Source organism: Calidris pugnax, unplaced genomic scaffold (genome assembly GCF_001431845.1).
Source record: "Calidris pugnax isolate Ruff unplaced genomic scaffold, ASM143184v1 scaffold103, whole genome shotgun sequence".
Lineage (NCBI taxonomy): Eukaryota > Metazoa > Chordata > Aves > Charadriiformes > Scolopacidae > Calidris > Calidris pugnax.
In genome coordinates this window covers 11,831,085-11,858,382 of record NW_015090990.1, presented here as the reverse complement: position 1 = coordinate 11,858,382, position 27,298 = coordinate 11,831,085, and the positions used below count along the sequence as shown (strand labels likewise).

Sequence of the window (27,298 nt, the reverse complement as noted above, 5' to 3'; positions counted from 1 at the left end):
GCCTTTAGCTGATCTGCCTACTTTCCCAGAATGGGATGCTGAAGCCAGTAAATAAGGCAATAAAATATTTCACAGGTAATAAATCTCAAACACCAAAAGAAAATAAGATCTAAGCAGTTATAAGAAGAACAATTTTTTTCAAATGTTAGGAGATTGAGCTGGTATAGAAAAGGCATGGATAAAGAAAAACTGCTATTTTTATAGGAGGTGGTAAAGATTGTATCACAGGAAACTTCTGAAATGATCTTAACCGTTTCAATAATGAAAAAAACAGAAAAGGGAAGTAAGTCCTAAGCAATGTCTGAAAGTGAAAACACTTAAAGTACGTGAACATAACTCAAGGAAATACCTGAGTGCAAGAACATATCCCAAGGAGATATTAGAAATAAGCAGAGTACACTATTAAAGAACTGAAAAATAAAAAAAATAGAGTTCTGCATGCAGTTTTATGGGCACATGGAACTGATTCAAGGCCTATTTCTTCATAACTGGACTTTCAAGCATAAAAAAATGACCTCATTTATTACTAAATCCATTGTTCAAAGCATTGAACAATTTTTCAGAATGATTTGGTTATTAATCTTTTGTCCAATGGGTTAAATAAGCAGGTTTTCAATATATAATCCTTTATAGGGATATATATGCTTATATGTAGTATATGCACATGTAGAATTAAAAAATAACTAAAGATAAACTGAGGTGGGCAGAGAACTGCTATACTAGTGGTTGTCTAAGCAGTGATAGATGATTTCAATGAATTAAAATTAATTTAGAATTATGTGTATTCATAATAGCAACATAAATTATTTGGTTCTCGTTTGAGTTTATTTCTTGTTATGCCTAAGCAAAGGAAATACGCTTGGGAATATACTGAATTCAGGACTACAGAACCTAGCAAGAGTGGAAAAGACATGTTAGTTGAAGTCACTGGGAGATATGCATTAGCTAGATGTGTTTCGTAAAATATTGCGGCATCTTAATTGCAGCTATTCAAAAATATGGCAAGCTTTTTTGTAACATTAACATAAGCTGCTAAAAACGAAATCTTTCTGGAGGAATATCTGGAAGTGTTTTGAAAGTCAAAAGTTTGGGCCTGACTAACTCAAATAATGATGCTTTTCTAGGCTAACCTCAAAATAAGCAGGTTTTTTTCTTCTCAACTCTATGTTGTAACCATAAATAAAACTACAATTTTGTTTGTCTGCAAACCAAGAGGAATGGTTTGCTAGTTACTTTTCCATTGCTGATAAGTCAGCTAAACAAGTGTGCATAACATTATAATAAATTCTATTCATGATGCTATACACTTCTTATCACCATCATGCAGGATGCCCTTAGAAGTACTTCGAGATGTTTTGAGCATTTTTTGTGTGCAGTTCTTCCTTCCTGTGTACAGGAGGAAACTGCAAGGAAGGATTTATGAAGTAAATTCATAAAGGTATATGATATACTTTAGTGTGCGTGGTGTGTTCAGGCTTTATTTGTGTGTGTCTGTATCTTGCGCTTGTGGCATTGTGGCTGAATTGAGATTCTTTTTCAGCCTAGTAATATTTATGGCCCCCATCAACTACTGAAGTCACTTCTACATTAGTCAGTTGAGAATGATGACTCGGCTATGTTTGTCAGCATCTTGGAGGAGGCTCAGACTCATATATCCCATTAAGAAAATTCCTTCCAGATAGTATTCCTTCTGAAGAAAGACGGCTTCAGCTGAGGGAGTGGATATTGCTGAGCATTTTCATGGTGCCTTTGTACTCTGAAGGACTAAGATGGTCCTTAGCTGCATTTGTAAAGGCAGTGGGCTGGCTTCCTTATTTAATATGTTAGAGACTTTTCAGCATCTCTTCAAGTGCAAGAGATTGCAGAGCTTCTCTCCTTATGTGAAATGACCTGTGTCTAGCTAACTCTGTTTTTTTCGTGCTGCCAAATAAGACCTGTATCTCTACCCACTGCCATAAGCCAAACTTTCTGTCTAGATTGTTAGTTTTGAATTGGTATTTTAACATTCTGCATAGTTCACAAAAGCAAACTGATTTTTCTTTCCTTTTGTCCTTTCCAAATGTAGCAGTTGAGCACTCTGTTGCTAAAAATAAAAGCTAGGTAGGCTGTCCTGAATAGTTGCCTCCAGATATTCACTGTCCCTCAATTATCTTCTCAACTTAGCAACTGATCAAAGGAGAATTACCACTTGCAAAATTAGATCTGTGATAAAATGTTCCAATGTAGCTGCGATCAAGTTGCAAGTTCATGAAACTCAAGCTGAGTCACTCCACGTTTATCATTCTAAAGTATTGTGCGTGGCTAAGCTTTTACACAGGAGCAATCATTAGATTATGCTGACTGCCATCATCAATTAGTTTCTAAATTTTGTCGCGGTGCAAATCCCCATGTCCCACATCTAGATTTCTGCATTTCAGCCTCTGAGATTTCTGAGGGGTTTGTAAAATTGTCTGTTGCCAAGCTGCTTTCTATGAGCACACCTCTGGGAAGGTTTCTGTGGCTCACTTGTTTTATCCAGTAGGAGTCTTGAAACAGTTTCCACTCCAAAATGTGTTCCTGATTTCCATATTTGAGATGGTAGTGTACAAGGAATTGAGTAAAGCTTGAAACTTCTGCTTTTAGCCAGATTGGACTGTCTTCAAACACATGTGAAAAACATTAAGCTATCTTAGTGTATGAATATTAAATTGACAGAAACCTGTATAATGTGAAATTATACATTATTGTTGAATTTGGTCCTGATTTTTGAGTTAATAGCTATATTCATTTGTGATAAACTACAGTAACTACTAATATGATGATCAGATAAATGTGATACCATGGGGCATGTTGGCTTACAACCTGTGTTTAAAAACCCTTTTTGTTTCTTGCGTAATAATACAAGCCTCTATTCATGTATTAACATGCAATGCACTTATTTGGGCTTTTTCTAAAAACTGGACTTCAAGTTACCGTTGGGGAAAAAAGTATTCACTGAAAACCCTTTGAAGATTTGTACCAGTAATATGGATATTAAAATTAGCAAGGCCAGGAAAACTCAAGGTAAGGTTGCATGATAGTTCATCCTTGTGCATCACAACTTCATGGTTAAACAAAGCGACATACATTTGGGTTTCAGCAAGGACTTAATCTGGCAAGGTATTGAGTTTGCAATCCCATAGGGCACTATCCCCAGTGGCAGAGAGCACAAGACAGTACTAGTTTCCCGATTTACAGCATGCTTTAAAACCTGCCTCAGGAAGTATGGGATCACAGATAGAGAAGGAACATGGTTATAGGCCAAAATAAAGAAGATTATGTTAAAAATACCTGATGTTTAGATAGCTGAGATATGTAGTGCTGTTGCTTTTTCACAAACTGTACAGTACAAATAGGTTAAATCCCCTCATGAATCATCTACCTAGCTACTAGGTGGTGACACTTTCTTCAAAATAATCCATTAAAAGGTTTATGATGGCAAACAGGATGACTGTTAGACAGAAATTTTGAGTGTCAGGGGTGGCATAAGGAGTGACCTGCTTGTGAGAATTGAGAGTTGATGCTCACATTATCAGCTGAAGGATTGGTGAGGGGGATAGAGAGAGATGCTTAACAAAGGACCTTAAAAGTTGCTGTTCAGCATCTAAACATAAATTATGCTAGTGCTTGTCAATGTCAAGAGAGTCCAACTTCTGCACTTGTGTTTAATGAATTAACATCAAACCCAATTCTGGCTTATAATGGTGTTCATAACTATAATACCCAGATGCTGTCTTCAATTATTTGAGCATTATTTTCCCATTTTCTTCAGCAAGCCGTGCATTACCCAGGCTTGCTTGGGATGTTGTGGGTACTGAGCAAAGTCTTGCAGCAGTGTGGTCCCACCACATGCAAGAAATGGTGCTATAGACAAAACCAGAACAGTGACACCTTACAAAGCAAACCATAAGTTAAATTGCAACCAGGGTAAATATTTGAATAAAAAGGAGCCAGTGTGGAGAAGAATGTGCTGTAGAGACTTATTAGCTGTATCTGAAAAGAGCCCAGAAGGACAATCCTATTGATTTTATTCTTATCTTGATGACCTTGTAGTTTGAGTTAATGGTTTCTAAGAGTTTGCAGGACAGTCCCGTTTGTTTCCAGTCAAGGAGAAAGGAAAGGAAAGTAGAGCTGAAAAACAGACTCTTAAGATTTTGTTCATTCTCTAAATGTTTAATATATATTTTAATGTACATGGGTGTAGAATCAATGAAAACATTGTATTCATATAATCTAGAGGAGACTGAAATGTAGTTCATCTGTGTTAAATAACATATTTCTCTTAATGATCTGGAAGTCATCTGGAGCTACAATAGGTGTACATACTATTACCTAATTGAAATTCTTGGTGAAGCTGTGTTTTAAGGAGGAGGGGGAAAAAAAAGGAGTGATCGAAAAGCCAGGCTATTTCTAACTGTGGCATTCATGGTGTGGCTTCAAAGGCAGAATACTTTTATGCATATCTGTGGATACATTTATCTAGCGAGGAAGCTGTTCTACTTTTGGGAAAGTAGGGCTGCAGAATCATCCGAGGGAATGATCTTTTGTGACAGATCATTAATTGATTTTAAAATCGTCACAGCTTTTGTAAATCCAGACACAAAAGCGAGTATGCAGTATTTCCTGTAGCTAATGTTAAGCAACATCCCAATTTTCACTTGACACATGGCATAGTGAACTTCACCTTCATACATAATGTTGTTGCTAAATCTTGGATGCTGGGCTTTTATAGATGAAGAGGTTGTTGCTGTCTTGTAAATGTTAAGTATCAGAGCACTCTGCATAAGATCAAGAGGCATCAAGGGATAATGTAATTGCAATTTTCCAAACAACTGTATCTGTTTCAGAATGAAGATTCACGATAAGACAAAATAAGACAAAATAGATCTCATAGTTTCAGCATAATTAAGATTTTTGCCACTGGCTATTATGGGAAAACTTTCTTAAATATTTTACCCTTACCCCTTTGAAAGATTTGTTGTTAGATGAACAGGATTTTAATTCAGCAGCTACTTTATTAAGCAAAAGCACTTCTGATTCCCAAACTTGTAGCTGACAAAAAGGACCAGAAATGTATTCACCTTATTTAATTACCTTTTCTTTTGGCTTTCCTGATGGAAATCTTCTCAGGTCTATGGATATGAGAGGTAATTACGTTAAAGCACGAAGTGTTTTGTTCTTACTAAAATATTGAGAAGAAATCAGAAACTATGTAACAATATATTTTTATATAAATTATATAAAAAGATAAAATCAGGTTTGAGCATTGAGCTTTATTTTTTATGGATTTAAATTATGTAAATGTGTAAGTTCCCAAGAGCAGATATATTAGTATCCTCCTCAGCGAGGTGGCTAAGCATGCTTAAGCATGTCTTCTGTTTTGTACAGGCAAGGAACAAAAATAAAAATATCCAACAAACTTATAGAAGGTGTAAAGATTAAAAAAAAGCTGGTATTCTTACAGTTATTTTTGTTTTAGTTCAAATGAGCTTAGTAGCAGTATCTAGAAGCTTCTATATAAAACTTGCATCTATGAGCAGTATTAAAGCTCCATTTTAATATTATTTAATATTGACAAGTAAACACTCAACCTCTTACATGTTATTATAGTAGACATATTTGAAAGAGCCTTATCAACCTTTGCTTGGTTCATTTCTTGAAGATGTCTGAGCAGAAGGCTTTTTCTAGATTTTAAGGGAGATTCATAGAGTCACAGAATGGTTAGAGTTGGAAGGAAGCTTAAAGGTCATCTGTTTCTACCCCCGCTGTCATGGGCAGGCACACCTGCCACTAGACCAGGTTGCTCAAAGCCCCATCCAGCCTGGTCTTGAACACTTTCAGGGATGGGGCTTCCACAACTTCTCTGGGCAACCTGTTCCAGTGTCTCACCACCCTCAAGGTGAATAATTTTTTTCTAGTATCCAATCTAAATCTGCTGTCTTTCAGTTTAAAAGCATTACCCCTCATCCTATTGCTACATTCCCTGATAAAGAGTCCCTCCCCGTCTTTCCTGTAGCCCCCCTTCAGGTACTGGAAGCCCGTTATAAGGTTTTCCCGGAGCCTTCTCTTCTCCAGCTGAACAACCCCAACTCTTTCAGCCTGTCTTCATAGGAGAGATGCTTGTATTTATTAATTGGCCACTCTTTCATTTCCTGAACTGGTATCATTTAGCACAAGTTATTTTTTTATGCCTTTTTTTTTTTTTCTTTCATTTAAGTGCTAGTGCTAGCTCTCACCTGCATAGAAAAGAGTTAAAACCAGTTGTAGAGGTCTTGGGAGAATCAGCTGCCATTTTATTGTGGTCTTGTTATGATGTTGCTGTATCTTAACATGTAACAGAGATGAAAAGATTTAAATAAAAACAGTAATTAATATTGCAATTGAAAAGCTTACACAAGTTTTATATCTTGAAAATTCCAAGTCACAGTATTTTGAGTTGAGATCATTTAGTCATAAGAACAGTATTTTTTCCATCTCTCAGGTTTCTGTACGCAAAATGGACTCAATCATTTCACACAGTCTACAAGGATTTTGGCAGGTTGCTGTTAGCAATATAGATAGACACTTTCACTGTAGATTAATTTAATGAGATTTTTTTGTGTGTTACTTTTATGCTTTAGAATTGTATGTATAGATCTCCTATCTATTAATAGATAAAACTATTCATCTTCAATGGACTGTGCTGTAGATAATGGCTGTGACTTGGAACTTGCTTAAGCAAGAAACCCTGTACAAGCAGAATTATGGAAATCATCACAGGGTTTCAATAACTGTTTTGAAAAAGGGTGAACAAGAGATAAGTTCTTTTATAATATTATGTTAATTTAACATTCTTGTGACACATTTTTTTCACTACATTGATTTGTTTTTGTATAAGTCTTTTGGAATCTTTATCATATATATTATACTTAAAATCTTTATCACGACATATTCTTGCAAAACAGGTTAATTGTATTATTGGAGAACAGCCCAGTCTGTAAGATGGTCAAAAGACCATCTGGTCTGACCTTTCTTGGGAAGGGGAGCCTGGATGAGATTATCTAGCGCCCTTTCCAATTGCATCTTGAAAACCTCCAGTGATGCGGACTTCTGCAAGTCCCTGGGGAGGTTTTTCCAGTGAATGATTGATCTCACTGAAAAAAAAAAAAAATATTTTTTTTTCTCATATTAAGATGAAACCTCTCCCACAGTAACTTGTAGTTGTTGCCCCTTGTCTTCTCCATGTGATTCCTTGTGAAGAAAGAGCCTCTATCCTCTTTGTAGCTGCCCCTTTAAGTACTAAAATACTGTGATGAAGGACCCTGAAGCCTTCTCTTTTCCAAGGAGATAAGACCCAACTCCTTCAGTCTTTCCTCTCAGGGCATGTTCTCCAGATCATCTTCAAGGCCCTTCTTTGGACCTCTCCAGTCTGTCCACATCTGTCTTGATTTGTGGGGAGCAGAACTGTACACAGTCCTCTAGCTGCAGCCTGACAAGCACTGAATGGGATGGTCACATCTCTATCTCTGCTTATAAAGCCTTTGTGGGTCTAGGACTAAAGATTAATCTTAATTTAAAAAGATTAAACATATTTTTGTTTTATACTGAGATTTTTAAAGTGGTAGAAATGACCAGAGCTTGTTATGCTGTTCTGCAATCTCTCTGGTTTTTGATTTGCAGTTAGTAATGTTAGACATGGTTTCTATTTTATTCTGTTCTTTATATGTGGGTTCTTATTGATATGATTCTTATTGATATGATCTTATATCTATTTCTCTGTAAGAAAAAACTAGGATATTGGTCTTCCTCAAGAAGTAAATGTGAGATGGCAAGAAGAAGTATTTTGGTGCTAGTCGTTGTGTAACTGTGAAAATAAAAAGTTATATGAAGGATTAAGACAAAGCTGCTCTGGCTCTTCTTTACATCTTGGGTTTCAGCCTAGATCCAGATCTGGCTCTGGTACAGAAGCAACATTTGTCTCATTAGTCAGTTTTTCTCTTGTCAGGGGCCAGTAATGCTGACTGATATAAATGAACGTGAACTGTTTGGGAGGGACAGAGAGAAGAGTGCTTATGTGGCTCTGTTCAGAGATATCCAAGAATAAAATACTGAATTATTTTTTTGCTCATTTCTTAATGTGGAAATATTCATATCTCACAGCTCTGTTGCTGCTATTCTTTCATGTTTATTTACACTGACAGGAGACAAATGCTTGGCTGCAGGTCCAATCAATTTCCAAAAGGGCAAAAATTTTCTGTAAGGGACCTTTTCTAGGTTCAGGAGGTACCCACCTCTATTGTGATGTATTTGAGAACGGTTGCCCTCTGCAGGATAGCCCACTGAAGAGAGAATATGCTCTAGGACAAGACTGATTCTGATACTGTATTCTTTCTTCCCACTGGTTTTGAAGAATGTACAGTTCTTGCCTTGTATGATTTGAGGATATTGAGTTAATTACTCAGGCTTTTCCTTTCTGTGCGTAATTTTTTTAATATATATTTCTTATTGTTTTGTGTATAAAAATCCTGAAACCTGTACTTCTTTCTCAAGCAGTTATTGTCATACACAACATATTTAATTATTTGAGATGCCAAGTTAAACACTCATTTACCTGTGTGTGTGGTGTTTGGTGTTTGTTTTCTGTAGAAGTCTAGTATTTAAAGTAAGAAACCAAAGTCAGTTTTACTCATTAAGTTTCTCTTTAAGTAGTGAATGTTTTGAAAAAAATACTCAAGGAAGATGTTATTTTTATCTAAAGAATGTGAAATTGAGAAGAGGAAATCTAAGGCTAAATTATCCTAAGATCAACCATTTCTGCTCATCTTCTACTAAGTCTGCTTAACTACTGTGTACCCACTGATTTCCTTTGAAATCAGTGAAATGAAAGAAAGTACCTGACATGCGCAGTAAAGCAATGGGCATGGAGACCTAGAAATACGTGCAAAATACAGAAATAGTAAAATAATACCCTGCTGCTTAAATAATTGCAAATAGGTTGGGAGTGGGTGAGCTTGTCATACCGTCCCTTCACTAAGTGAAGGCACTTGTTAAGGTACTTTAACTGGCAATACTATAATGCAGACAGCAAGCCCAAACTTCCCAGTTAACTCATTCCCAAACAATACAGATATTTTTGTATATTGCAGGAGAAATGAAAATGAGGTTAAAAATACATTCCACCATTATTCATCTCCCTTTAAAACCAGAAAGTGTGACCTAGCTTTGCAGGTTGCTCTGTGCAGCCACATTTCTAGATGCTCATCATGTCTGCCTCTGAGGACAACACACCAGGTAAGTAGAAACCACCAAAGTAGTGACCTGGAGTTATTATAAAGGACTGCAGATCACAGAATAGCAGGGCTGATGTTGTTATGTAGTCATTAGACCAGCAAAAAGGTTTGGGGAAACAAGAAGCAGGTGACTTTTCTATCCCAAATTCATACCCTAAAGCATGCTTAGCTTCTTCACTAGCCTCACTTGAAGAAAAATGTAAAAATAAGTGAAGAAAGGGCTTTAATGTCACTCTGTTATTTCTCTAGGTAGGTGCTGGCTCCATCTGCTGCCCCGGTAGGGTTTTAACAGGTCCCATAGTCTCGTTTTCATTAGCATCTTGATCTTGGTGCAAGAATTGATTTGTCGTTGGAGGACTGGGGATTGACAGAAAAGCATTTTTCTCTGGTGTGATCCTATAAAATGCTTCATGCTGGCCTGAGGATTTTTGGAGCAGTTAATAAGACAATATGGGAACTTGTCCATAATAAAAATAAATTTAAAAAAAGGAAGGTAGGTAATTATATCATTGATGTAATTTAATAACTTATATTTGCATAATCAATTTTTTTACCTAATTTGTTGTGAGAGGAGATGAGGAAGGTAGCTTATTGTTATTTTAAATATATTTATAATCATTATGATGTAACTTACCTTTTCCAAGTGTTTGATATAGATTTACCACTGTCAAAATGAGCAGACTTCAAAAACTGACTCATTCACTGAAAGTAGTCCTCAGCTCAAGTCAAAACTTGCTCCTCTAAGCTTTAAGCTTTCTGTTTAAGCACACCACTATTATGGTTTTATTAAGCTGGAAAATATTGTGTGATCTCCATCATTTTTTTTCCTGAGCCCAAGAGGGACATAACTGGGAAAGGTGAGGAACCTGGGAATAACTTGGTATATCGGGAAAGAGAGAGAGCTGATGACAAGACTAATTTGAAGTTTTGATATATCCAGAGTACTTTTTCAAGGAAAGAGTCTAAAAAATCTTCACATGTTTAAAAGACAATGTAAATTGTCTCTAATTTCCGTTACACTGTGTGTAAGTGTGCTGTTAGGTGCCTAAATGCTCTGTGGCTAAGGGAGATACTGGCTATACTGTGAAGTCCATCGCATTCAGCTGGTTTCAGTTCATCTGTTTCTGACTGTTTATTATTTGTGTTTCATTGTGTGGCAATGCATACAACTTCCCTAGCAAACTGGCTTGCTCAGCAAAATGTATCTCATAGTGTCATTTACAAGTAGGCCAGATGTAAACCTCATCCATGTTAGCTAGTTTTACCCATATTTTTTTAGGAAACTGGCCTATGATAGCAGCTTAAATTAATACTGTATAAGCAGGTGTACTGGCAATTGTGGTTCAGTACCATGCATTTAAAGAGAGCATGGGTTGTGATTTCTTTTAAAGGTAGCTCAGCCTTAAACTGAAGTGAAACTGAAGGACTGAAAGTGCCAGAAAGACAGCTGGCCCAGTTATCCAAGGACACAGTTTCTTTTGGCTTCTGTGTAGTTTTAGAGGCTCAGTGCTTTTGGAAACTCGGTTGAGTGGCAGATAATAGTGAAATAGCCCTCAGGAATGATCACCAGATTAGTAAAAGATTAGTCAAGTGGCTTTACACTTCTGACACTTCTATTTGGATAATAAGGCTATTGAAATAAGCTAATTTTAAATGAGATTTTTATTGGAAAAAATGCATATGCACGTCTGTTGCATTTAAAAAAAAATGTGATGTTTATCCATTTTCTGTATGACAATTAAAAACTCAGTTTTGTTTTTATGGGCATAAGTATGCATTCTGTCATGCATTGCAGTATGTTGGTACTTTGCAAAAAAGGTGGCAGACTGCACTGCTGTGAATCTGTTGAAGAATACACAGATTTGTTGCAAGAAAATCAGTGAAAATACATGCCATGCTGATTGAGGAAATCCATATTACTTCAATCTATGATTAATTAAATTAGGTTGTTTCAAAATTCATAGCATGTGTCTGGAGTGACCTTACTTAATGCTATCAGTGCTTTAAATGCCTCTGGTTTAGCTGACTGAGTACCCTGTTATAGAAAGGATGTCCTATGTGAGCAAGTTGTCCCAAAGGGATAAAGCTGGTACGACTCAAGTGCCCTGGAAGAAATAGATACCTGAATGCATATGACAAAAGGCAGCTAAGGTATCAAATAAGAATTGTAGAGGTTAAAATTGCAAGATTAGTATTTTATCCAGGTTGGAAAGAGAGGATATTATGTATACATTGCAAATAACCTTCTATGAGGAAAGCTGGTCGAATACAAGGTGAATCAGTATTTCAATATGAAGTAATTGCTCTGAGGTGTCGCTGTGCTTTTTGAGCAGTAACAGCATACCCTACACAATTCACGTGACCTTTTTAGAAGTGTTAGCTTTGGAAGCTGCTGAGCAAACTTCTGGAATTTTCCATCAAAATGGTGGAGGTCTGACAGTGAAGCCACTGCTGCAGCGCTGTTCCCAGCGTCGGGGAGGGAAAGGTTCTTTTTCTTCCATCCAAAGTCTGGACATTCTCAGCCAATATTCTGTATATGTTGCACTTGTTCATACACAGCTTTAGAAGCATATGCTTGTATTCACAGCAGATATAAATACTTATGGAGTCTCAGAAACATTGAAACAACTGTGTGCATCTGCGAACCTGCAAACATTTTGGGATGGATTTTTTAACAGGTGTAAATCTGCTTCTAGTTCTGATGTGTCTGTACAGATACCGTCTCTGCAATGCCCATGCACACAATTCAATGAATTTGTAGAAAAAGAAGTCTGGCTGCCAAGAAAAATTAACTCCATGTCTTGTGTCAGTTAAGCTGTTTAATTGGTTTTCACGCGTAAGGCTGAAATAATGAGCTACTGCTTGTCACCCTGCACTGAGAGACCGGTCTCTTTGTAGAGTAACACATGTCCATCTGCTTCAGAGGGAATTTATTACAGCAGACTGTGTCCTACTACACTGTCTGACCCCAGAAATGATCTCCCTGTGCAGTGCAGAGCCCTTGGTTATCTTCTCACACACATCTTCCAAGTCCAAAATAATCCTGACATGGATTCTCGTGTGCTGCGTGGCTCCATTCCTTACAACTTTCTCCCTTCCCATGATCTGCAACGTAGCTGTGCTGATGCAAGAGTGTGCTGGCTTTCTAGCTGGCTCTGAAGTGGGTGCCGTTGATCTCATGTATTGCAGAAATACAGAAATATTGGAACTGAGGCTCCAGAATGAGATATTACGCAATCCCAGGCACAAAAACAAAACAGCTGCTAACTCAAGCAGCTCCAAAAAGGAAAAAGATTTGGTATGCAAGAATGAAAAACAATGGAAGAGAGGCCAGTATCATCATAGTTGTGCACAGTGGAGTGTGAACTAAGTAGAAAAAGAATAGATGGAAAGACCAAGAAAAGGAAAGCTGAGAAAAGTGGCAAACAAAGAAGAAGGATTAAAGGGAAGGGAGTCTGGGGAATGTGCAATTCCTCTCCAGCTCGGAGAGGCTGTGTGGGAGAAGACTGGAGCCAATACACAGTCCACAGAAGAACAAACATCTCACTTCACATTTGCAGAGTATGGGTAGAAATTGTGTTTCTCAGACTGTGCCAGTTAAGCAGCTAAGCCCCTGAGGGCAGCAGACTTTCCTCAGCGTCTGTTTTACAACTCTGGATTAACACAAATACTAAGAGTGTTGCACCGTGTCATACTTGAGTCCTGTTGAAACATTGGGGTTAGGACTATACTGTGTAGCCTTCCAGCCCAGCAATTTATTAGAAGTGTTTTTATTGCAGAAACTTCCCATTGTGCCCTGCGATTAAACAAGAATGTCCATTTAGGGAGGGGTGAAAAAAAAAGTAAAAATCTGAACAGAATGAGATATTAATATCTCGGATAAATCTGCCAATAAGATCCTCTAATGAGTGAACCTGTGAATCAAGGATGGTGTTTCTTGACATGGTTTAACCTCTTGTTCTGTTTCTTCTTGCATCAGGATGCTGCTCTTTTAATAATCCAGCACATAAACATCAGAAGGTAATTTGGGGTCATTACTAGCACAAGTTTGAGTCAGAAGCTCAGTATTGTCATCAACTCTGAGTATTACAAAAAAAAGACTGTCCTGCCAAAAATAAGAACTGCATTGATCAATGTGTCATTATCTCCTTAAAACTGTTAATGAAACAAACCAGTTAATCAAATGTTTTTTTTTGTCTTTGCTATGCTGCTTCTAATTTAAAATTTTGTTTTGAAATACTACAGGGAGAGGGGAAAAGCTAAATTAATAATTGTTATGAAATGTTCCTTAAAACAGGGGATTAATGCAGTTTGAGCTGTCAGCCCATGTTGTAATATACCTGGATGTGTCATTTGTTTCTTATGGTTTCATCCTCTCAGTAAAATTGTCTTGATATTTCCTGCATATGTTCAGACTTTTTTGGCGTATCAGTCCTTGCAAACAGTGTTTGTGGTTTTTTGTTTTGTTGGTTTTTGTTGGTTTTTTTTAAAATAATTTCCAAGGCTCTTAAAGTCATTGGAAGGACTTGAATGTATGTTCAAACTAAATAATGGCCCAGAAGTCTGTCTTAAACTTACTTTTTCGTGTCAGTGCAAATGTCTTTCTCATTTTTTATCATGAGTCTAACATTTCTGTGACTCTGACCTACTCTGCTTCCATTTATGTCATATGAATTAATGATTGGTTTGCTAACATCTATTATCCCTTAACAATGGAGAGAAGCATGCTGACATAAAAAAACATAATATCTGCATGGAACTTTTTATTGCTTCTTTCCCACAGCCTTTACTGTGTTTTCATATTTCTGGTGTCACAGGGGTGGCTTTCAAGATAGTGAAAGAGTTTCTTTCAAGGTATTCGTGATAGTGAAGTCAAATACTTTCCTTAGAAATCAGACAGCAGCTCTTGCTGGTATCAACACATGTCACTATATGCTCCCTCTGCCCAAACTGTAGAACGTTCTTTTAGCAACCCAAATCCCTGTCCCCTGCTGCCTTTTCCTCTTCCCTTTCTCCCTGAAAGTGCTTTTGTTCAAGCACAAAGTCTTCCCCAGCCTGACCGTGCAATTCTTTGCACAACAATTTGGTAATCTCTAGAGCAGGGGTGTTGGTTCTTCCTCAGAGACAAAGTGCTTTTCTAAAGGCATTGAACTGTTAAGGCTTTGTGATGGGGTTTTTTTTGATTGTTTGATTATTTTTTTTAAAATGGTGTGTCAACATTTTCTAAGAAAACGTATACTTCGGAGTTAATGTCACTGGGATTTAGCTGTTGTGATGGGATAACTATTTTCCAGCTCTATTAAAGATGTCTGAATTAAAGAAAATGATCAGAATAGAACATGCTCAGTAGAGAAGATTCGTTATTATAAAGTAGGGCATATCACATACTTTCTTTTTGACTTTGGGAGAGTCACAGATGCTTTAATTAATTACACAGAAAACGATGTACTTGTCACGTTTTGGGCTTTTTTTTGGTATTACTTGAACTGTAGTTTCTTAGGTCAGGAATTCTTTCTTAACTTCTGTATATAGAGCTGTTCATTCTTTGGAGCTTGGTGTCATTGGACACCTCTCAGTATTACTGTAATACATATAGTTAGAAATCATCAAGGGATGTTTTATAGAATTTTTAGGCTAACTTGAAGCTACTTAAGCTCTGTGATTCCACATTGTTTGCATCATTTAGGAATTCTTTATCCTTAATATTATGATGAATATATATGTATTTGAATTTTGGATCCAAAGCTGGGGAAGAGATGCATATATGACAGTTAAAGTTTTACCATTTCCAAATATACCATTTTTTTCCAATTTGAGGTATTTCTGAAGGTTATACAGAATTGCAATGCAAACAGTTTGAGAACTTTAGATGATAGGCCTTTCAGAATATGTGCATTCATGATAAAGAGGGAGGGTTTAGGGGGTCTGATACTACTAACTGCAGTGAAGTAATGATTTACTGGGATGGCTCGTAAAACATTTGCTGTCATCTAGACCTTATAATGACAAATTATTGGGTCAAAATATCAAGTGAGTTGGGGCAATGGTGATTTTTGTTTTACTGTGTGTTTATAACTGCATGGAGCAGCATGCCTTTTTTATTCTCATCAGTATTTGTTAGGGCCTTGAGGGCTGCATACCTGTCGGACCCCTTGCAGTCCTTGATGTTCGACAAAGATTTAATAATTTGACTATGAAGGTCCTTGTTCAGGCATAAGAATCAAATTGACACTAAGTCCTCGTCCCTTGCCATGACAAAGGTGCCTTTCTTAAACAGCATGACATCTGGTGTTAGGTATGGAAAGACTTCTGTGTTCCACAAAAGGGTAACATAGAGGAATATATTTGTCATGTCACCTGTGTCCTAGGAGGAGTTGTTGAAGGCAAAATGTCATCTTTCAGGGTGCACTGTAGGTCACCTCGTGATAGAGTGTCACACCAAAGGGAAAAATTAAAATCTAAGGAGGTGAAACATAATGACATAATTGTGTTGTATTTTTCTGAATACCATAAACTGGAACAGGAATACTGCTTTATTATTTCATTTAGAATTCAACAGAGTGCTAAGTTTAATGGTGTGTATAGGCACATGTGAATATATGTCTGCAAGTTTGATGCATCTGTGTGAAATAGTACACAGACAAGTAGCTGTAAGCAGAATTTACTTCATGTGAGCACTAGTAATGAGATACGCAGCATGAGCTCTTAGTTTTTAATAGCCCTTTCATACACATTCCAAGTATGTGTTTACTATGAGAGAGGTGTTTTATCTATAAACTGGGGCAGACTTAAACATTGCTTTTCTAAATCCTCCTAGAACAAAACTTCTAGTGCGGACTGGATCCAGTGCCCTGTGTGCTTGGAAAATGAAGAGCTGTGATTTGTATATGACTGGGTGTGTGTATGACTTCAGGGTAGGTTTAAACTGGACATTAGGAAGAAATTTTTCACAGAAAGAGTGGTCAGACACTGGAATAGGCTGCCCAGGGAGGTGGTTGAGTCACCATCCTTGGATGAGTTTGAGTCATTTAGATGTGGTGTTGGGGAATATGGTGTAGGGAAGAACTTTGTAGAGTAGGGTAGATGGTTCGACTCAGTAATCCCAAGGGTCTTTTCCAACCTGAATGATTCTATGATTTGGGGGGGATTATAATTTGAGAGTTAGGAGAATACAGTTGTTCGCTTCTGCTTGGATCTATGTCTGCATCTACCTCACCTCACTGTGATTAACCTGATATGGGAAGAAGACTCAGAGGAGAATAATTGAGCTCCTTTGTTTCAGTACTTTTCAGTTCTGAGAAGCCTTGGAAGTTTGTTGTGCCCTGTGAAATTTATCTAGTGAGAAAGGGATTTATTCACTGGATATGTGCTTGATGATGTCTTCTGCCTATTCCTGTGTGTCTGTATAATAGGGTCAGGTTATTCTACCTCACTTCTGACTTCTGTTTTTCTCCTTTGAACTAAGATGATTCTTAGGGATAGTATTAAATGCGTTGGATTAAAATACCACTCAAGCGTCACCAGCCGATTCCCCAGCATGTTTGACAGGGCTTCAGTATTCTCTTAACAAAGTTACTTTGCCTTTGCTTTTATTCTTGCCTTGAAGTTTAAAAGCAAAGCATGGGTGATTTGGCACTTCCTACGCTTAGCAAAATTTGGATTACTGGTGTGAATGCTTTGTTACAAGAGGTAGGATAGTTGGGGGTTTTTATTGAACAAATATCCTTTCTTTCACATATTAGCCATGGTTTAAGTCAATGTCCCTGGAGAGTGGTTGTAGTTCATTAGTGTGATATTCCATGTATGTATCATCATTATAAATTCATTGTGATATTAATGATATTCAGTTTAGCTGAGACCTCTTAGAGTGCTCCTTAGTAGCATTCTTCTGCTCAAAGAAAGTTGGGGATTAAGAATCATGATGGGTAGTACAGTAACAATAAGGTCAAACTTTAACTACTGTATTTTGACTTTTTCTTAACTTTTATGTTACTACCAGATGTAGTGGCTATAGTGGCTATAGTTAATTTTTCCTAGCTGCCCTTTTGCGAAAAACTTCTGCAACATACGAGTATGTGACTCGTATATGCTGCACTGCATAAATAACCTTGAGAACGGGTACAGCAAGCCTGAAGAGTTGTTCATGCATGAAAAGCAAAGGACCAAACCTAAAGAATCCAAATATGGCTGCTCAGAGGAGCCTTTTATGGGTTTAAAAACAGGATGCTATTATTGCTGTTTGACACTAATCTCTACAGAAGTCCGAAGTGCTGAATTTTGGACTTCTGGAAGGATGATTTGCTCCATGCTCAAGCTGAAAATACAGCACATCTACTTACACTGTCTGATTTTCTTCAATCATAACTGACAGTACAATTCTCGAAGTTTCTGAACATCAGCCAAAATATGTTTTATTGCAGTCTATTAGGGAGACACATCTGTATCAAAGCAATCTGGGGACAGAGAATGGATGTAGAAAGAACAGAAGCCTAAACACCATCTTTTGTGTAAATGTTGATTGATTCTAGGTGACTTTTGTTTGTTATTAAAACTTGTTAGCCAGAGATAATAGGTAGTTTATTACAAATGCTCAAAATGCCACTTCTCCAATCTCTGCATATGAGAGAGATATGCTAGCAAAATAAAGGGGAAAAAAATGTAAAGCATGACATTGTTGTTTTTGTTTTGTTTTGTTTTCTTTTTTTTTTAAAAAAAAACCAAGACGCCACCTGAGCATCTTACTAGTTGAGCTGTATGTCAACTTTTCATTCTTTGACTACAGGAGCTGCTCATAAATGAGACCTGAATGCACTTGCCCTCAGATAACCTGCCCAAGAGGTCTTTCCTTTCTTCTTGCTCTGTGGTCCTAGTGTGTGTGCTCTCATGCTCTCTCTCTTCTCCTTCATTTGATTTGTGGAAGTAGGTATCACACTTGCAATGAATGTTCTACCACTTTGTCTTTTGGAAGGTCAGCATCTGATAGCTAGCTGGAAAAAAAGGCCCTTTTTTTCATCTTTCTCCTCTGTATTCCACTGTTTCTCCTCTTTCTCTTCCAGCAAGTATCCTTACCCTTGTTGCTTCTTTAGCTCTGTAATGCAATAGTTGCATGATCACCTCAGACTGGCGTTTCAAAAGAAAGCACTGTCCTCTTGCTTTTCCTCTTCACCCACATCATCTCTGTTGTGCTTGTACCTATTGTGCTTGCACAAGCGTGTTGCATGCCCTCATAGCCAAAGAACCCATCAGGCTTGTGCTGTGGAAGGGCTGCTAGTTCTGTAACAGCACTGATTATGGATATCTGAAGGGGTCATCTTGGACAAAAGAAAATCAAGGGATCTCCAAAATCTTGGAACAGTGGACATTAGTAGAGTAGATGGGAGTTAATAGTTGCTTTAAAGGAGGAGGAAAGAGATCTGTAGTAAAATCTGTTTGTGTCCTGGAGATTACATTAAGACTGTGATTAGTGAGTCCTAAGACCTTGCTCTACAATCAAAGAGTGGTCGTGTGAGATGGGCTGTTAGATGCTGTTGAGAGGGAGAGGAAAATAGAAGGGAGCTGGAGTGCATTGGACCAGCTACATGGCTAAACTGGAGCATTCTCATGCATTGTAAACAAACATTGCCAAAAAAGAGACCTTCCTCTCATTGAACAAGTGGAGGGAGCGGGGGAAGATGCCTACCAGTTCAGGGAGGGGATCAGTCCTTGCCATTTTGTCTTGCTATAATGCATAAATATACTATGCGCTTATGGAACGTGAGACACTTCTGCGGTTAACAGTGAAATGAAAAAAAAAATAAATAAACCCTTGAGACATCACAAAAAATAGAAGTAGTAATATTATTGTCAGCATGAGAGAACATAATATTTACTTGGGAATACTGGTCATCTTACTAAGTCATCTGAGTCTATATAAAACCCACATAAAGTTTCACAGAGGTTTGATGTTGCCAATCCCAAGTGCACAACGAGAATGAGTCACATCTTCCAAGATCACAAGATTTGCTTGAAAATCAGAGAAGTTTAATTTTAATTGATTTTCTTTTTTATTTGCCTTTTTATATCAAAGCTGATTCATTTTTTCCACTGTTCCTCTGTGATCGTTACTGCTAGCCATGACCACCTCCCCCTTTTCTTTTTTCTTTTTTTTTTAAAAAAAAGGCATTTTTAACAAGAAAACCAAATATTTCAGGACATGTAAAAAAACCATGTAATTGCTGCCAAGTCATGTTGGCAGGTAATTATGGAAGTAATCCCCCTTTTAGTAGAAGGAACAAGGAGTAGGAGGTTCTAGAATAAAATCAGATTAAGTTAAAGCTTCATATGTGCTGTTTTGAGTAACCAGTAGTCACACCCTAAAGAAGTGTGTCGTCACTGGAACAATATGTTCTATTAAGGACTGGGTACAAAATTGATCTGTTCACAAGAATTTTGACTAGTATTTCTAGGTATGTGGAAGTTTGTTCCAAGTAGTTTCCTTTTCAAAGTCGTCTTCTCCCATCCCTCCACTTTTGTTAAAAAAACAAACAAGGAAATTAAGTAAATCTTAATACATTTAAGGCAAAGCACTGAAGTGCAAGGATTACGTAAAATTTTCTTCCATAATCTTCAATTTCTCCCTGAGGAATTCTCTGACATTGCTACAACTGCAAATTGCATCAGATAAAAATCTGTCTCTAATGCTCTGGGATTTTTTTTTTTTTTTTTTTTTTTTTTTTAATAAAACTCTTTCTGTCAAGTATCCATACTGGGATGCTCTTGGAAAAATCTTTTGAAGAGTCAGAAGTTCTGCACAGCCCCCACTTGTGGTGTACTGACACAGCACATCCCAAAGCAAGAGGATGCGGGGTGTGGGCATCTCTTTCAGTTAGAAATTTATGATTTCAACCCCAGCTTTCAGATGACATTTCTTTTGCTTTTATAATAGGAAGAGGGTTGGTTTTTTTCCTCTTCATAGCAGAGGTTAATTTTAATTGTCCAAAAATGGTCTTTGGAGGATTTTAGTGGATGGTAGGTACTTGCCATGGTAGCAGCAGCATCCTAAATGTTTTTATTCCGTGTTAAAATCAGGCTTGTACGTGACTTTTGAGCTAAACAAAAAATCCCAAACCAGCTCCCTGCTCATACTTCTTTAAAGGAAGTCTTTTGTATCGGAAGAGACAAATTCAGCTGCGATGTAATCAACCACAATGGAAAGAGAGGACATTCACTTTTGCAAAACTTGAATTTAGCCTATAATTTAGATTTTCCTTGATACACTGTATTACTGTGTTACTCTAAGTAATACTTTCGTTCTGTAGGGAGTTTTTCCCTTAGTCAAAGTTAGGCAACTAAGTTAAAAACCAATTGCAGGACAGATATATTAAAATATATAACTTTAAAACTTTACTGAAGTGGCAACTTTCTTTGTTTTTATGGTTTTGTTACCTGTAATTAGGGTGGCACCAGCTACCCTGCTATTGCAGCTTGTCTCTGCAATACTTCTACCTAGTCTGAAGAGGTGTCATTCACCAATGAGAGTGAAGTAAGGTGTCCCAGCAGCTTTACGGGGCAAGGCATATTTCTCAGCAGCTCGAGTTCAAACCCTACTCAAAACCTGCACCAAGTCAGAAAGGAGCTTGTGAGAACATTCCCTTTGCTAGATCTATTGTGCAGAACTTTCTATTCTGCTGAACTAACTGTAGATGAGAAACATGCTTCTGGGTAAGTAATTCCATGTGGAGGCTGAAATCTGTCTTTCAAGTAGCTGCATAATAGAAGGCTGTATGCTTGCTCCAGCCGTATGGAAGGAGAAATACATGCACTGTTTTGCTGATTTATTTTTAATAGCAATCCATTAGTGAAAGGTGTACTCATTTGCTGTAGTTTAAGAACTGAGTAGTTGAATTAGGAAATATTAGCACTGTGGGTGTCTACGATCTTTTTTTTTTTTTAGGTACTTTTTATCTTTAGGTAAACTACGTCAGCGAAATACAAATGCCAAAATCAGCATTTGAACTTTATCTTTTTTTTCCCTGTTCAGATGGTAATCGTGACATTTTCTGAAGGAAGGCTATAAATGAAAATTCTTGTTAGTAAGCCCATTGGAAGAATGTATTTCTTAAATATTAAAATAAATTTTTTTCTCCTTTGCGAGCATACTGATGGTTCACTGTAAAAATGTAATGCTTGTTTATTTTATGTCTTAAATTTCCTTTTAGCATTATGCTGCTAAATCCTGTTGACTGATATTATGTTATATAATAGTTTCAATAACCATAAATAGTAATAGCATTTGAAATAGGGAATGCCTTCATGTGTATTTTAAAGAACAACTTCAATTTATTGAGCTTATGAAATGTTAATATGTTGCAGATTACACTGTACTGCTTAGCTGCAATGTTAAAAATGTGCATGATACATTCAGAAAGTTCCTCTTAGGATGCCTTGTTAGGTTGAAAACATAAACGCTCTCTTTCTGTCCTTAAAGTCCTGTTTATAGTTAGATGATTAGCTTGTAGAAAACACCTTTAATTACTTGGTTGGGTTTTTTTCATACAAGGCAACCTTGTCTGGAGGAATGTCATTGGTAGTTTTTTCAGATGTTAAAATAAATACTAATCGAATACTCATTTTCTGTGAATTGAATGTTTTAAATACCTCCTGTGTAAGTATGATCATCCTCAGGCTGTCACAAATTCAGATTCATAAGATTGCACTGCTTTTAAAGTGATTTGTTTTGTCTTTTTTTTTTTTTTTTTACTAAAAATGATATGTATTCATTGACCATAATTCTTGGTTACTGTCACCTTCTTTTAACTTTATAAAGTCACGAAAAACATGGAGAGATGTGTTTGTTAGGCAGAACTTAGGACTAATGCAGTATTTAGTTTAGTCTAGCTAAATTGTTCAGATTTCAGCAAATTAGGTTGCATATTTGTAGGTGCTTCAGGACTGCAAATACAGGTATTAAGCATTTATCCCTTGTTCTCTTTCTCTACATATATGTGTCTGTAACATTGTGTTTATGTTTTGTTTGATAATCATAGTTTTACAGTTTGAGTGCTGAATTCTTTGTGGTAGGGAAATTCTCTCTGATTTTTCTAGAACCTTGCTTCTCTCTTTCATTTTGTGTATTCTGATATAGTCACGTTAACGATTTCCTTGCAACACAAGCAAATAGATGTAGAAGGTTTTAACAGAGAAGTCTGAGAGGAAACCAGTGCTTTGGTTGTTCCTGTTGCTTACTTATGTGATTTCAGCATTTTGTATAGAGAAATGTATTAGTTATTTCTGAAGTTGAAGCCTTCCACATTTTCCATGCCTCCTTCAGGATGCTACCATTATCACAGTAATGTCTAGATTCACATTTATCTTTAGTTTTCCAGTGTGGTTCATCTGACAGATCATAGGATGGGCCAGGCTGCTGTGTGTTGTCAACAGGAAACAGTTACTGGGCAGTGCAGACTGACCAAAAATCTTGGGCTGTTCCTGACTCCTGGGAGACAAGACAGGCGATGGACAGTCCATGCTGGCCAGGCATTGTCTTTCTGCTGCGCTTGGCCAGCGGATGGCAAGCCTAAGCTGACGCTGTCTTGTCAAAATGGCTTGAAAACTGAAGAAAAGAAGTGAGAGTCCCAAAATTGGTGTCAAGCCTTTGGGGACAGTTGCAATGTGATGAAAAGAGTAGAGAAAATTCTGTCTATCTAGAAAGTGTTAAAAAAAAAAAGAAAAGTAACAACCTCCCCCCAAAACAAACAAACAAAAAACCAAAACCCACCCAACCAAAGAACCACAGCGTTAACTCATTAAAACTGCTTTATGCAGAACATGCCGCTCTATTAAGCTGTTCTGTTGAGAGGGGAAACCCAATAAAACTTGGAAGCTGTGCACCAAAGATGATATGAATTTTGGCAAGAGCTGAGCAATGCAAATGCTGTCAGGTGAGGAAAAATGTATAACCCTTGCTGGTGGCAGTGGCTACAACTGACCCTTCTTTTGGGGAAGCAGACATAGGGCTCTGAATCATAGGGGCAAGAGGCAGAAAGGGGGGCCTGGAAAGGGGGTTTTTGAACAGGACTATGAACTTGTGGGAGGTGTCTGGGTAAAGAAGGGTAATACAGAAGTACTCCACCATCCCTTCCCAATGATATTTCCTAATAAAAGTAATTTTAAAAGCTTTCTTGGTAGGAAAGATGAAACTGGCTTTACAGGTAAGCAAGAATTGTGATGATGGGCAGTGTGCAAATAAAACTTGTGCCATAAGTTTGTGTTTAGATAGCTGAATATCCCAGATGCATGTATGATTTCTTGGTACAGATATTTGGGTTTGTTCAGTATGTGAAAACTTGGCCTTTGGGAAAAAGATGCTTTTATGTATTATACTAAAATGCTTTGAGCAAAGTTTAAAATCATTATACTCCATAGCTGTAGAGAACATTGAGATCTTTTGGAATGACTTATTCAAATATCCTTATAGTTGATGATGTATTCGTATTTAAATAAATTCAGGAAAGATTCATCCTAAGCTGTTTCTATCCAGTACTGCTTTAAAGAAACAGAAAAATATATCAATTTTGTCACTTAAAGCTACTTAAACCTTCAGGGGAAAAAGGGTTACTACTTAAATTTCAGATGAAAGGAGTGTTTTGTGAATTCATCTGTGTCATGTATTCATACCTGAATTAAAATGAGCCATGATGTACTGCACTTTCTCGGGAACATTACATAAACTTCCTTGTTCTAAACCACGCACAAGTTTCAAATGTGCAAACAGAACTGAAAGAAACTTTGCAGTAGCTTCTCCACAAGCAGGAAGCCCAATATTTATACAACAATCAATAGGGTAATAGACACAGAGACAAGCAGTACTCTCTCCTACAAAACTTGGTTTAACTGGTAAAAGAAGGTAAGATCTATCTGAACAGCAGCTTTCTTTTTCTTTAGACGTGTATAGTTGGGGATTGGTTTGGCTTGCATTCTGCGGAACCTTGTTGGCCAAGATTCGGAGTTGTGCAACTAAAACAAGGGATTGTTTAGAAGTATGTTATATTTGGAACAGTTTTCTCCTGCTTTAATTTCTGGGATTTTGATCAGGTCTTTCATTAGCGTTTTTGTGAGACTTCAAAGAAGATTAGCTGAGGAAAAATCTGATCCTGATACAGCTTGCTTTGGCATAGATAAGAGTTTTCTTTACGTATAAATTACTTACATATTTGTGTAATTTTTTTCTGTGATGTTTATTTCTGTCCTGTGTGCCTTTATGGAGAAGTTCTGCCTTACTGCTGGCAGATAGGCAAAAGGAAACAAGAACACAACTGACTTCAGTGCAATCAGAAAGGGACAGGAAGGGACAGGGAACAGTGTACTTATTATTTCTTGTTATTGTTTGATCTACAGGGCTAATAATATCTGGCAATAAAAGTGGCAATTTTCAATTCAAGCAAGAAGTTGCTGAATCCCCAAAGAGGCACTAAACCCATCTTAGTTCCTCTTGTTTGCAGCGTCCTTCTTGTGAGGATTTTGAAAAATGATGTTGTTCCCCAAGTTCTGTGGGCAGGAACGATTGCTCATCACATGTGCTACCTGCAAAGAATGGTTGAGAGAAATGTCTGTCCTCATACCCCTGGAAGACACCTGTCCTTCAGAAGGAGAGGAGGTAGCTGGAGTATTGAGACACTGCTAAATTTTAGTTTTGAGAGTGGGTGTTTTCCTCTTTTACCCTGGTGGTCTTTTCACTGCTCCAATGGTTGTAGGGGGACCAGGTGTGTGAAGATTGTGGGTACGGCATGAGCCATGAAGTAGCATGGTCCTTTCTGAGATTGGTTCAGTTTTGGTAGGTTGTTGAAATCTCTCTGGCAGAAAGATAAGGGTAGGAAATGATGGTTTTTAACACTTCAGAAGGTACATCAGTAAATCAAAGATTAGGTGGACAGGTTTAGGAGATGCTTCCTTTGTTCAAGCATATATGCCCTCCAGTTATTTATAATAGCTGTTCTCAAAAGTGATTTGAAGTTTAAGACAATAATAAAAATTTAAACTAAGCAAGGAAAACTTCAACTAATAGACTGACAAATTATAAACTACTGAAAAACATGGTCTTGCAATAGCAAGTACTGTGCAAACCTCCTATTATTCTAGATGTGTTGTCTATTGTAATAGCAGCCAGATAGTGAAGTTCATCTTATATTATGAAGCCAAATTTAATTTTCTAATCTTTGTGATTGAAATCTCTGTTTTATTAGAAAATTTCATTAACAGTAATTACCAAAGAGAAATTAATCTCGGATTTGCACGTTTCAAAGGGAGGTGATCCACAAAGAACTTTTATATACGTCCGTTGGGCACAGATCCAAAGCTATGTCCAGTGTTCCCTGATAAAGCAGATTTCTTTATTTAAGGAGGTAATGATAGATAAGTGCAGTTACTCACAAGTGATGAGGCATCTCACCAGTTATCTCACAAGGTACTTCCTGTATGTTATTTGGAAAACCCACCTTTGGCTGACATGGATCTTCATGTCTATGCAGAGCTCCATTTAGTATTGCTTTCTAATTTAGCATCCTGCTTGTCTGGGTGTGCTTGTGTGGTACTACAATAATAAAAGAGATTTTCATGTGTAGCTAAATTATATTCTGAGGTGATTTCTATTTTTTTCCTGATTTTAGCAGATATTTAGACTAATTAAAATGCATGTCTTTGGTGATGCTGTGCTTTGAACTAAACTGAAGCTGATAACAAAAGAATCAGTTTGTTCTGTCTAGATTTTATGGGCAATCTGAAGAAAGAGTGAGCTTTCAGAATGGAGGAAAGAAAACTTCTTTTTAAACTCTTCCTCTTTGTCATTCTACAACAATAAATGCATTGTTAAATGTCAAGACATTTGTTCAACACAAAAGAATACTCAAGTTCATCTCACCATATCTTGCTCCTTGTTACGAGTATTTCTTGTTCTTTCTCAGGAAAGCATGCAGTCATGCCTCCTACCATATTACACAAACCCACTATATTGCTTAACTTGGATGGTGTCTGTCCTAAGCCTATGGAGTGGCTGTTTTGACTGATTGAGAAAAGGCTAATGAAAGTTAAACCCTGAAACAAAACACCTTACCACAAAACCCCTAAACTTGCCATATATTTCTAGAGTTGTGTTCAATTTAGAATACTTTGTTTTGATCACTGTTGTAAATAACCCAAAATAAGAGATATCCTTGTGTATAATAAATAATTGTTAGAATAGAGCTATAACTATTGCAGACTCTGGAGATTTAAAATACTTTTATGTTATTTATGATTACTTAAGGATAGAGTCCTACACTATTCTTATGAAAATAGTTCTTGCTGACATATATCAGGAGGCTTTCATGAAACCAGACTTGGAGGACAGAATGAAATAGTTACAGGAAGAGGCTAATGAGTCAGCTACAGGCCAGATTTTCCCTTACAAAGTGCAATATATTTAAAAAGCAACATCAGATGATTACTTTAAAATAAAAATGTGGAAAGATATAGTATTGTTCTACATCCCCTGTTTTTTAATTGTTTTTAAATTTTTTTGTTGATAGCTCATGTTTTAAGGGTAGGTACCAAATTAGAAGGGTTCTGAAAAGCTGGATAGTTCTTAATCCCAGAAAAGTAACTAAAGCACCAAAAGCTTTTTTTCCTGGAATTCCACCTTTAAAGAGTTTAAAAATATTTGGGAGGTTCCATGCAACTAAAACCAAATTTTGTTCTCTCTTTTTTTAAGATTGAATTAAAGAGGATTATTTAGATTAGAGATTGTGTTTGGCAATAGTTTCCAGAGCTATTCTTAGATTGATTCATTTCTTTTGTCTCCTGTGTAAAAATTAATCAGTTTGATGATATTAATAACTACTCTTTAGTGACCTGAGATACCATATATTAACGTCTGTCAGCATGTCATGGTGACACAGCTGAAACTTTGGTAGAAATGCCAATAGTAAGTCTAAGAATAGTTCTGAAAAGTTTTTTAAAAAGCTACCGGCAACTTCCTGAAATGACAGGTAGTAGCACAA

General features: G+C 37.0%; 1 protein-coding gene across 6 annotated transcripts in view; it reads left to right on the top strand.

The window, feature by feature from the left end:
* The window catches only part of ZNF385B (zinc finger protein 385B), a 175,372-nt gene that overhangs the window by 55,878 nt on the left and 92,196 nt on the right, over positions 1-27,298 (top strand). Inside the window, exon 1 of one of the 6 annotated variants that reach the window (XM_014954206.1) lies at positions 20,966-20,987. The exons of 4 other annotated variants lie outside the window; for them this stretch is intronic. In XM_014954206.1, the coding sequence (XP_014809692.1) occupies positions 20,969-20,987 (19 nt within the window). In that variant the 5' untranslated portion in view covers positions 20,966-20,968. Of the gene's footprint in view, positions 1-20,965; positions 20,988-24,149; positions 24,172-27,298 lie in introns of those variants that run through there. One more of the 6 variants, XM_014954208.1, reaches the window with a different exon arrangement.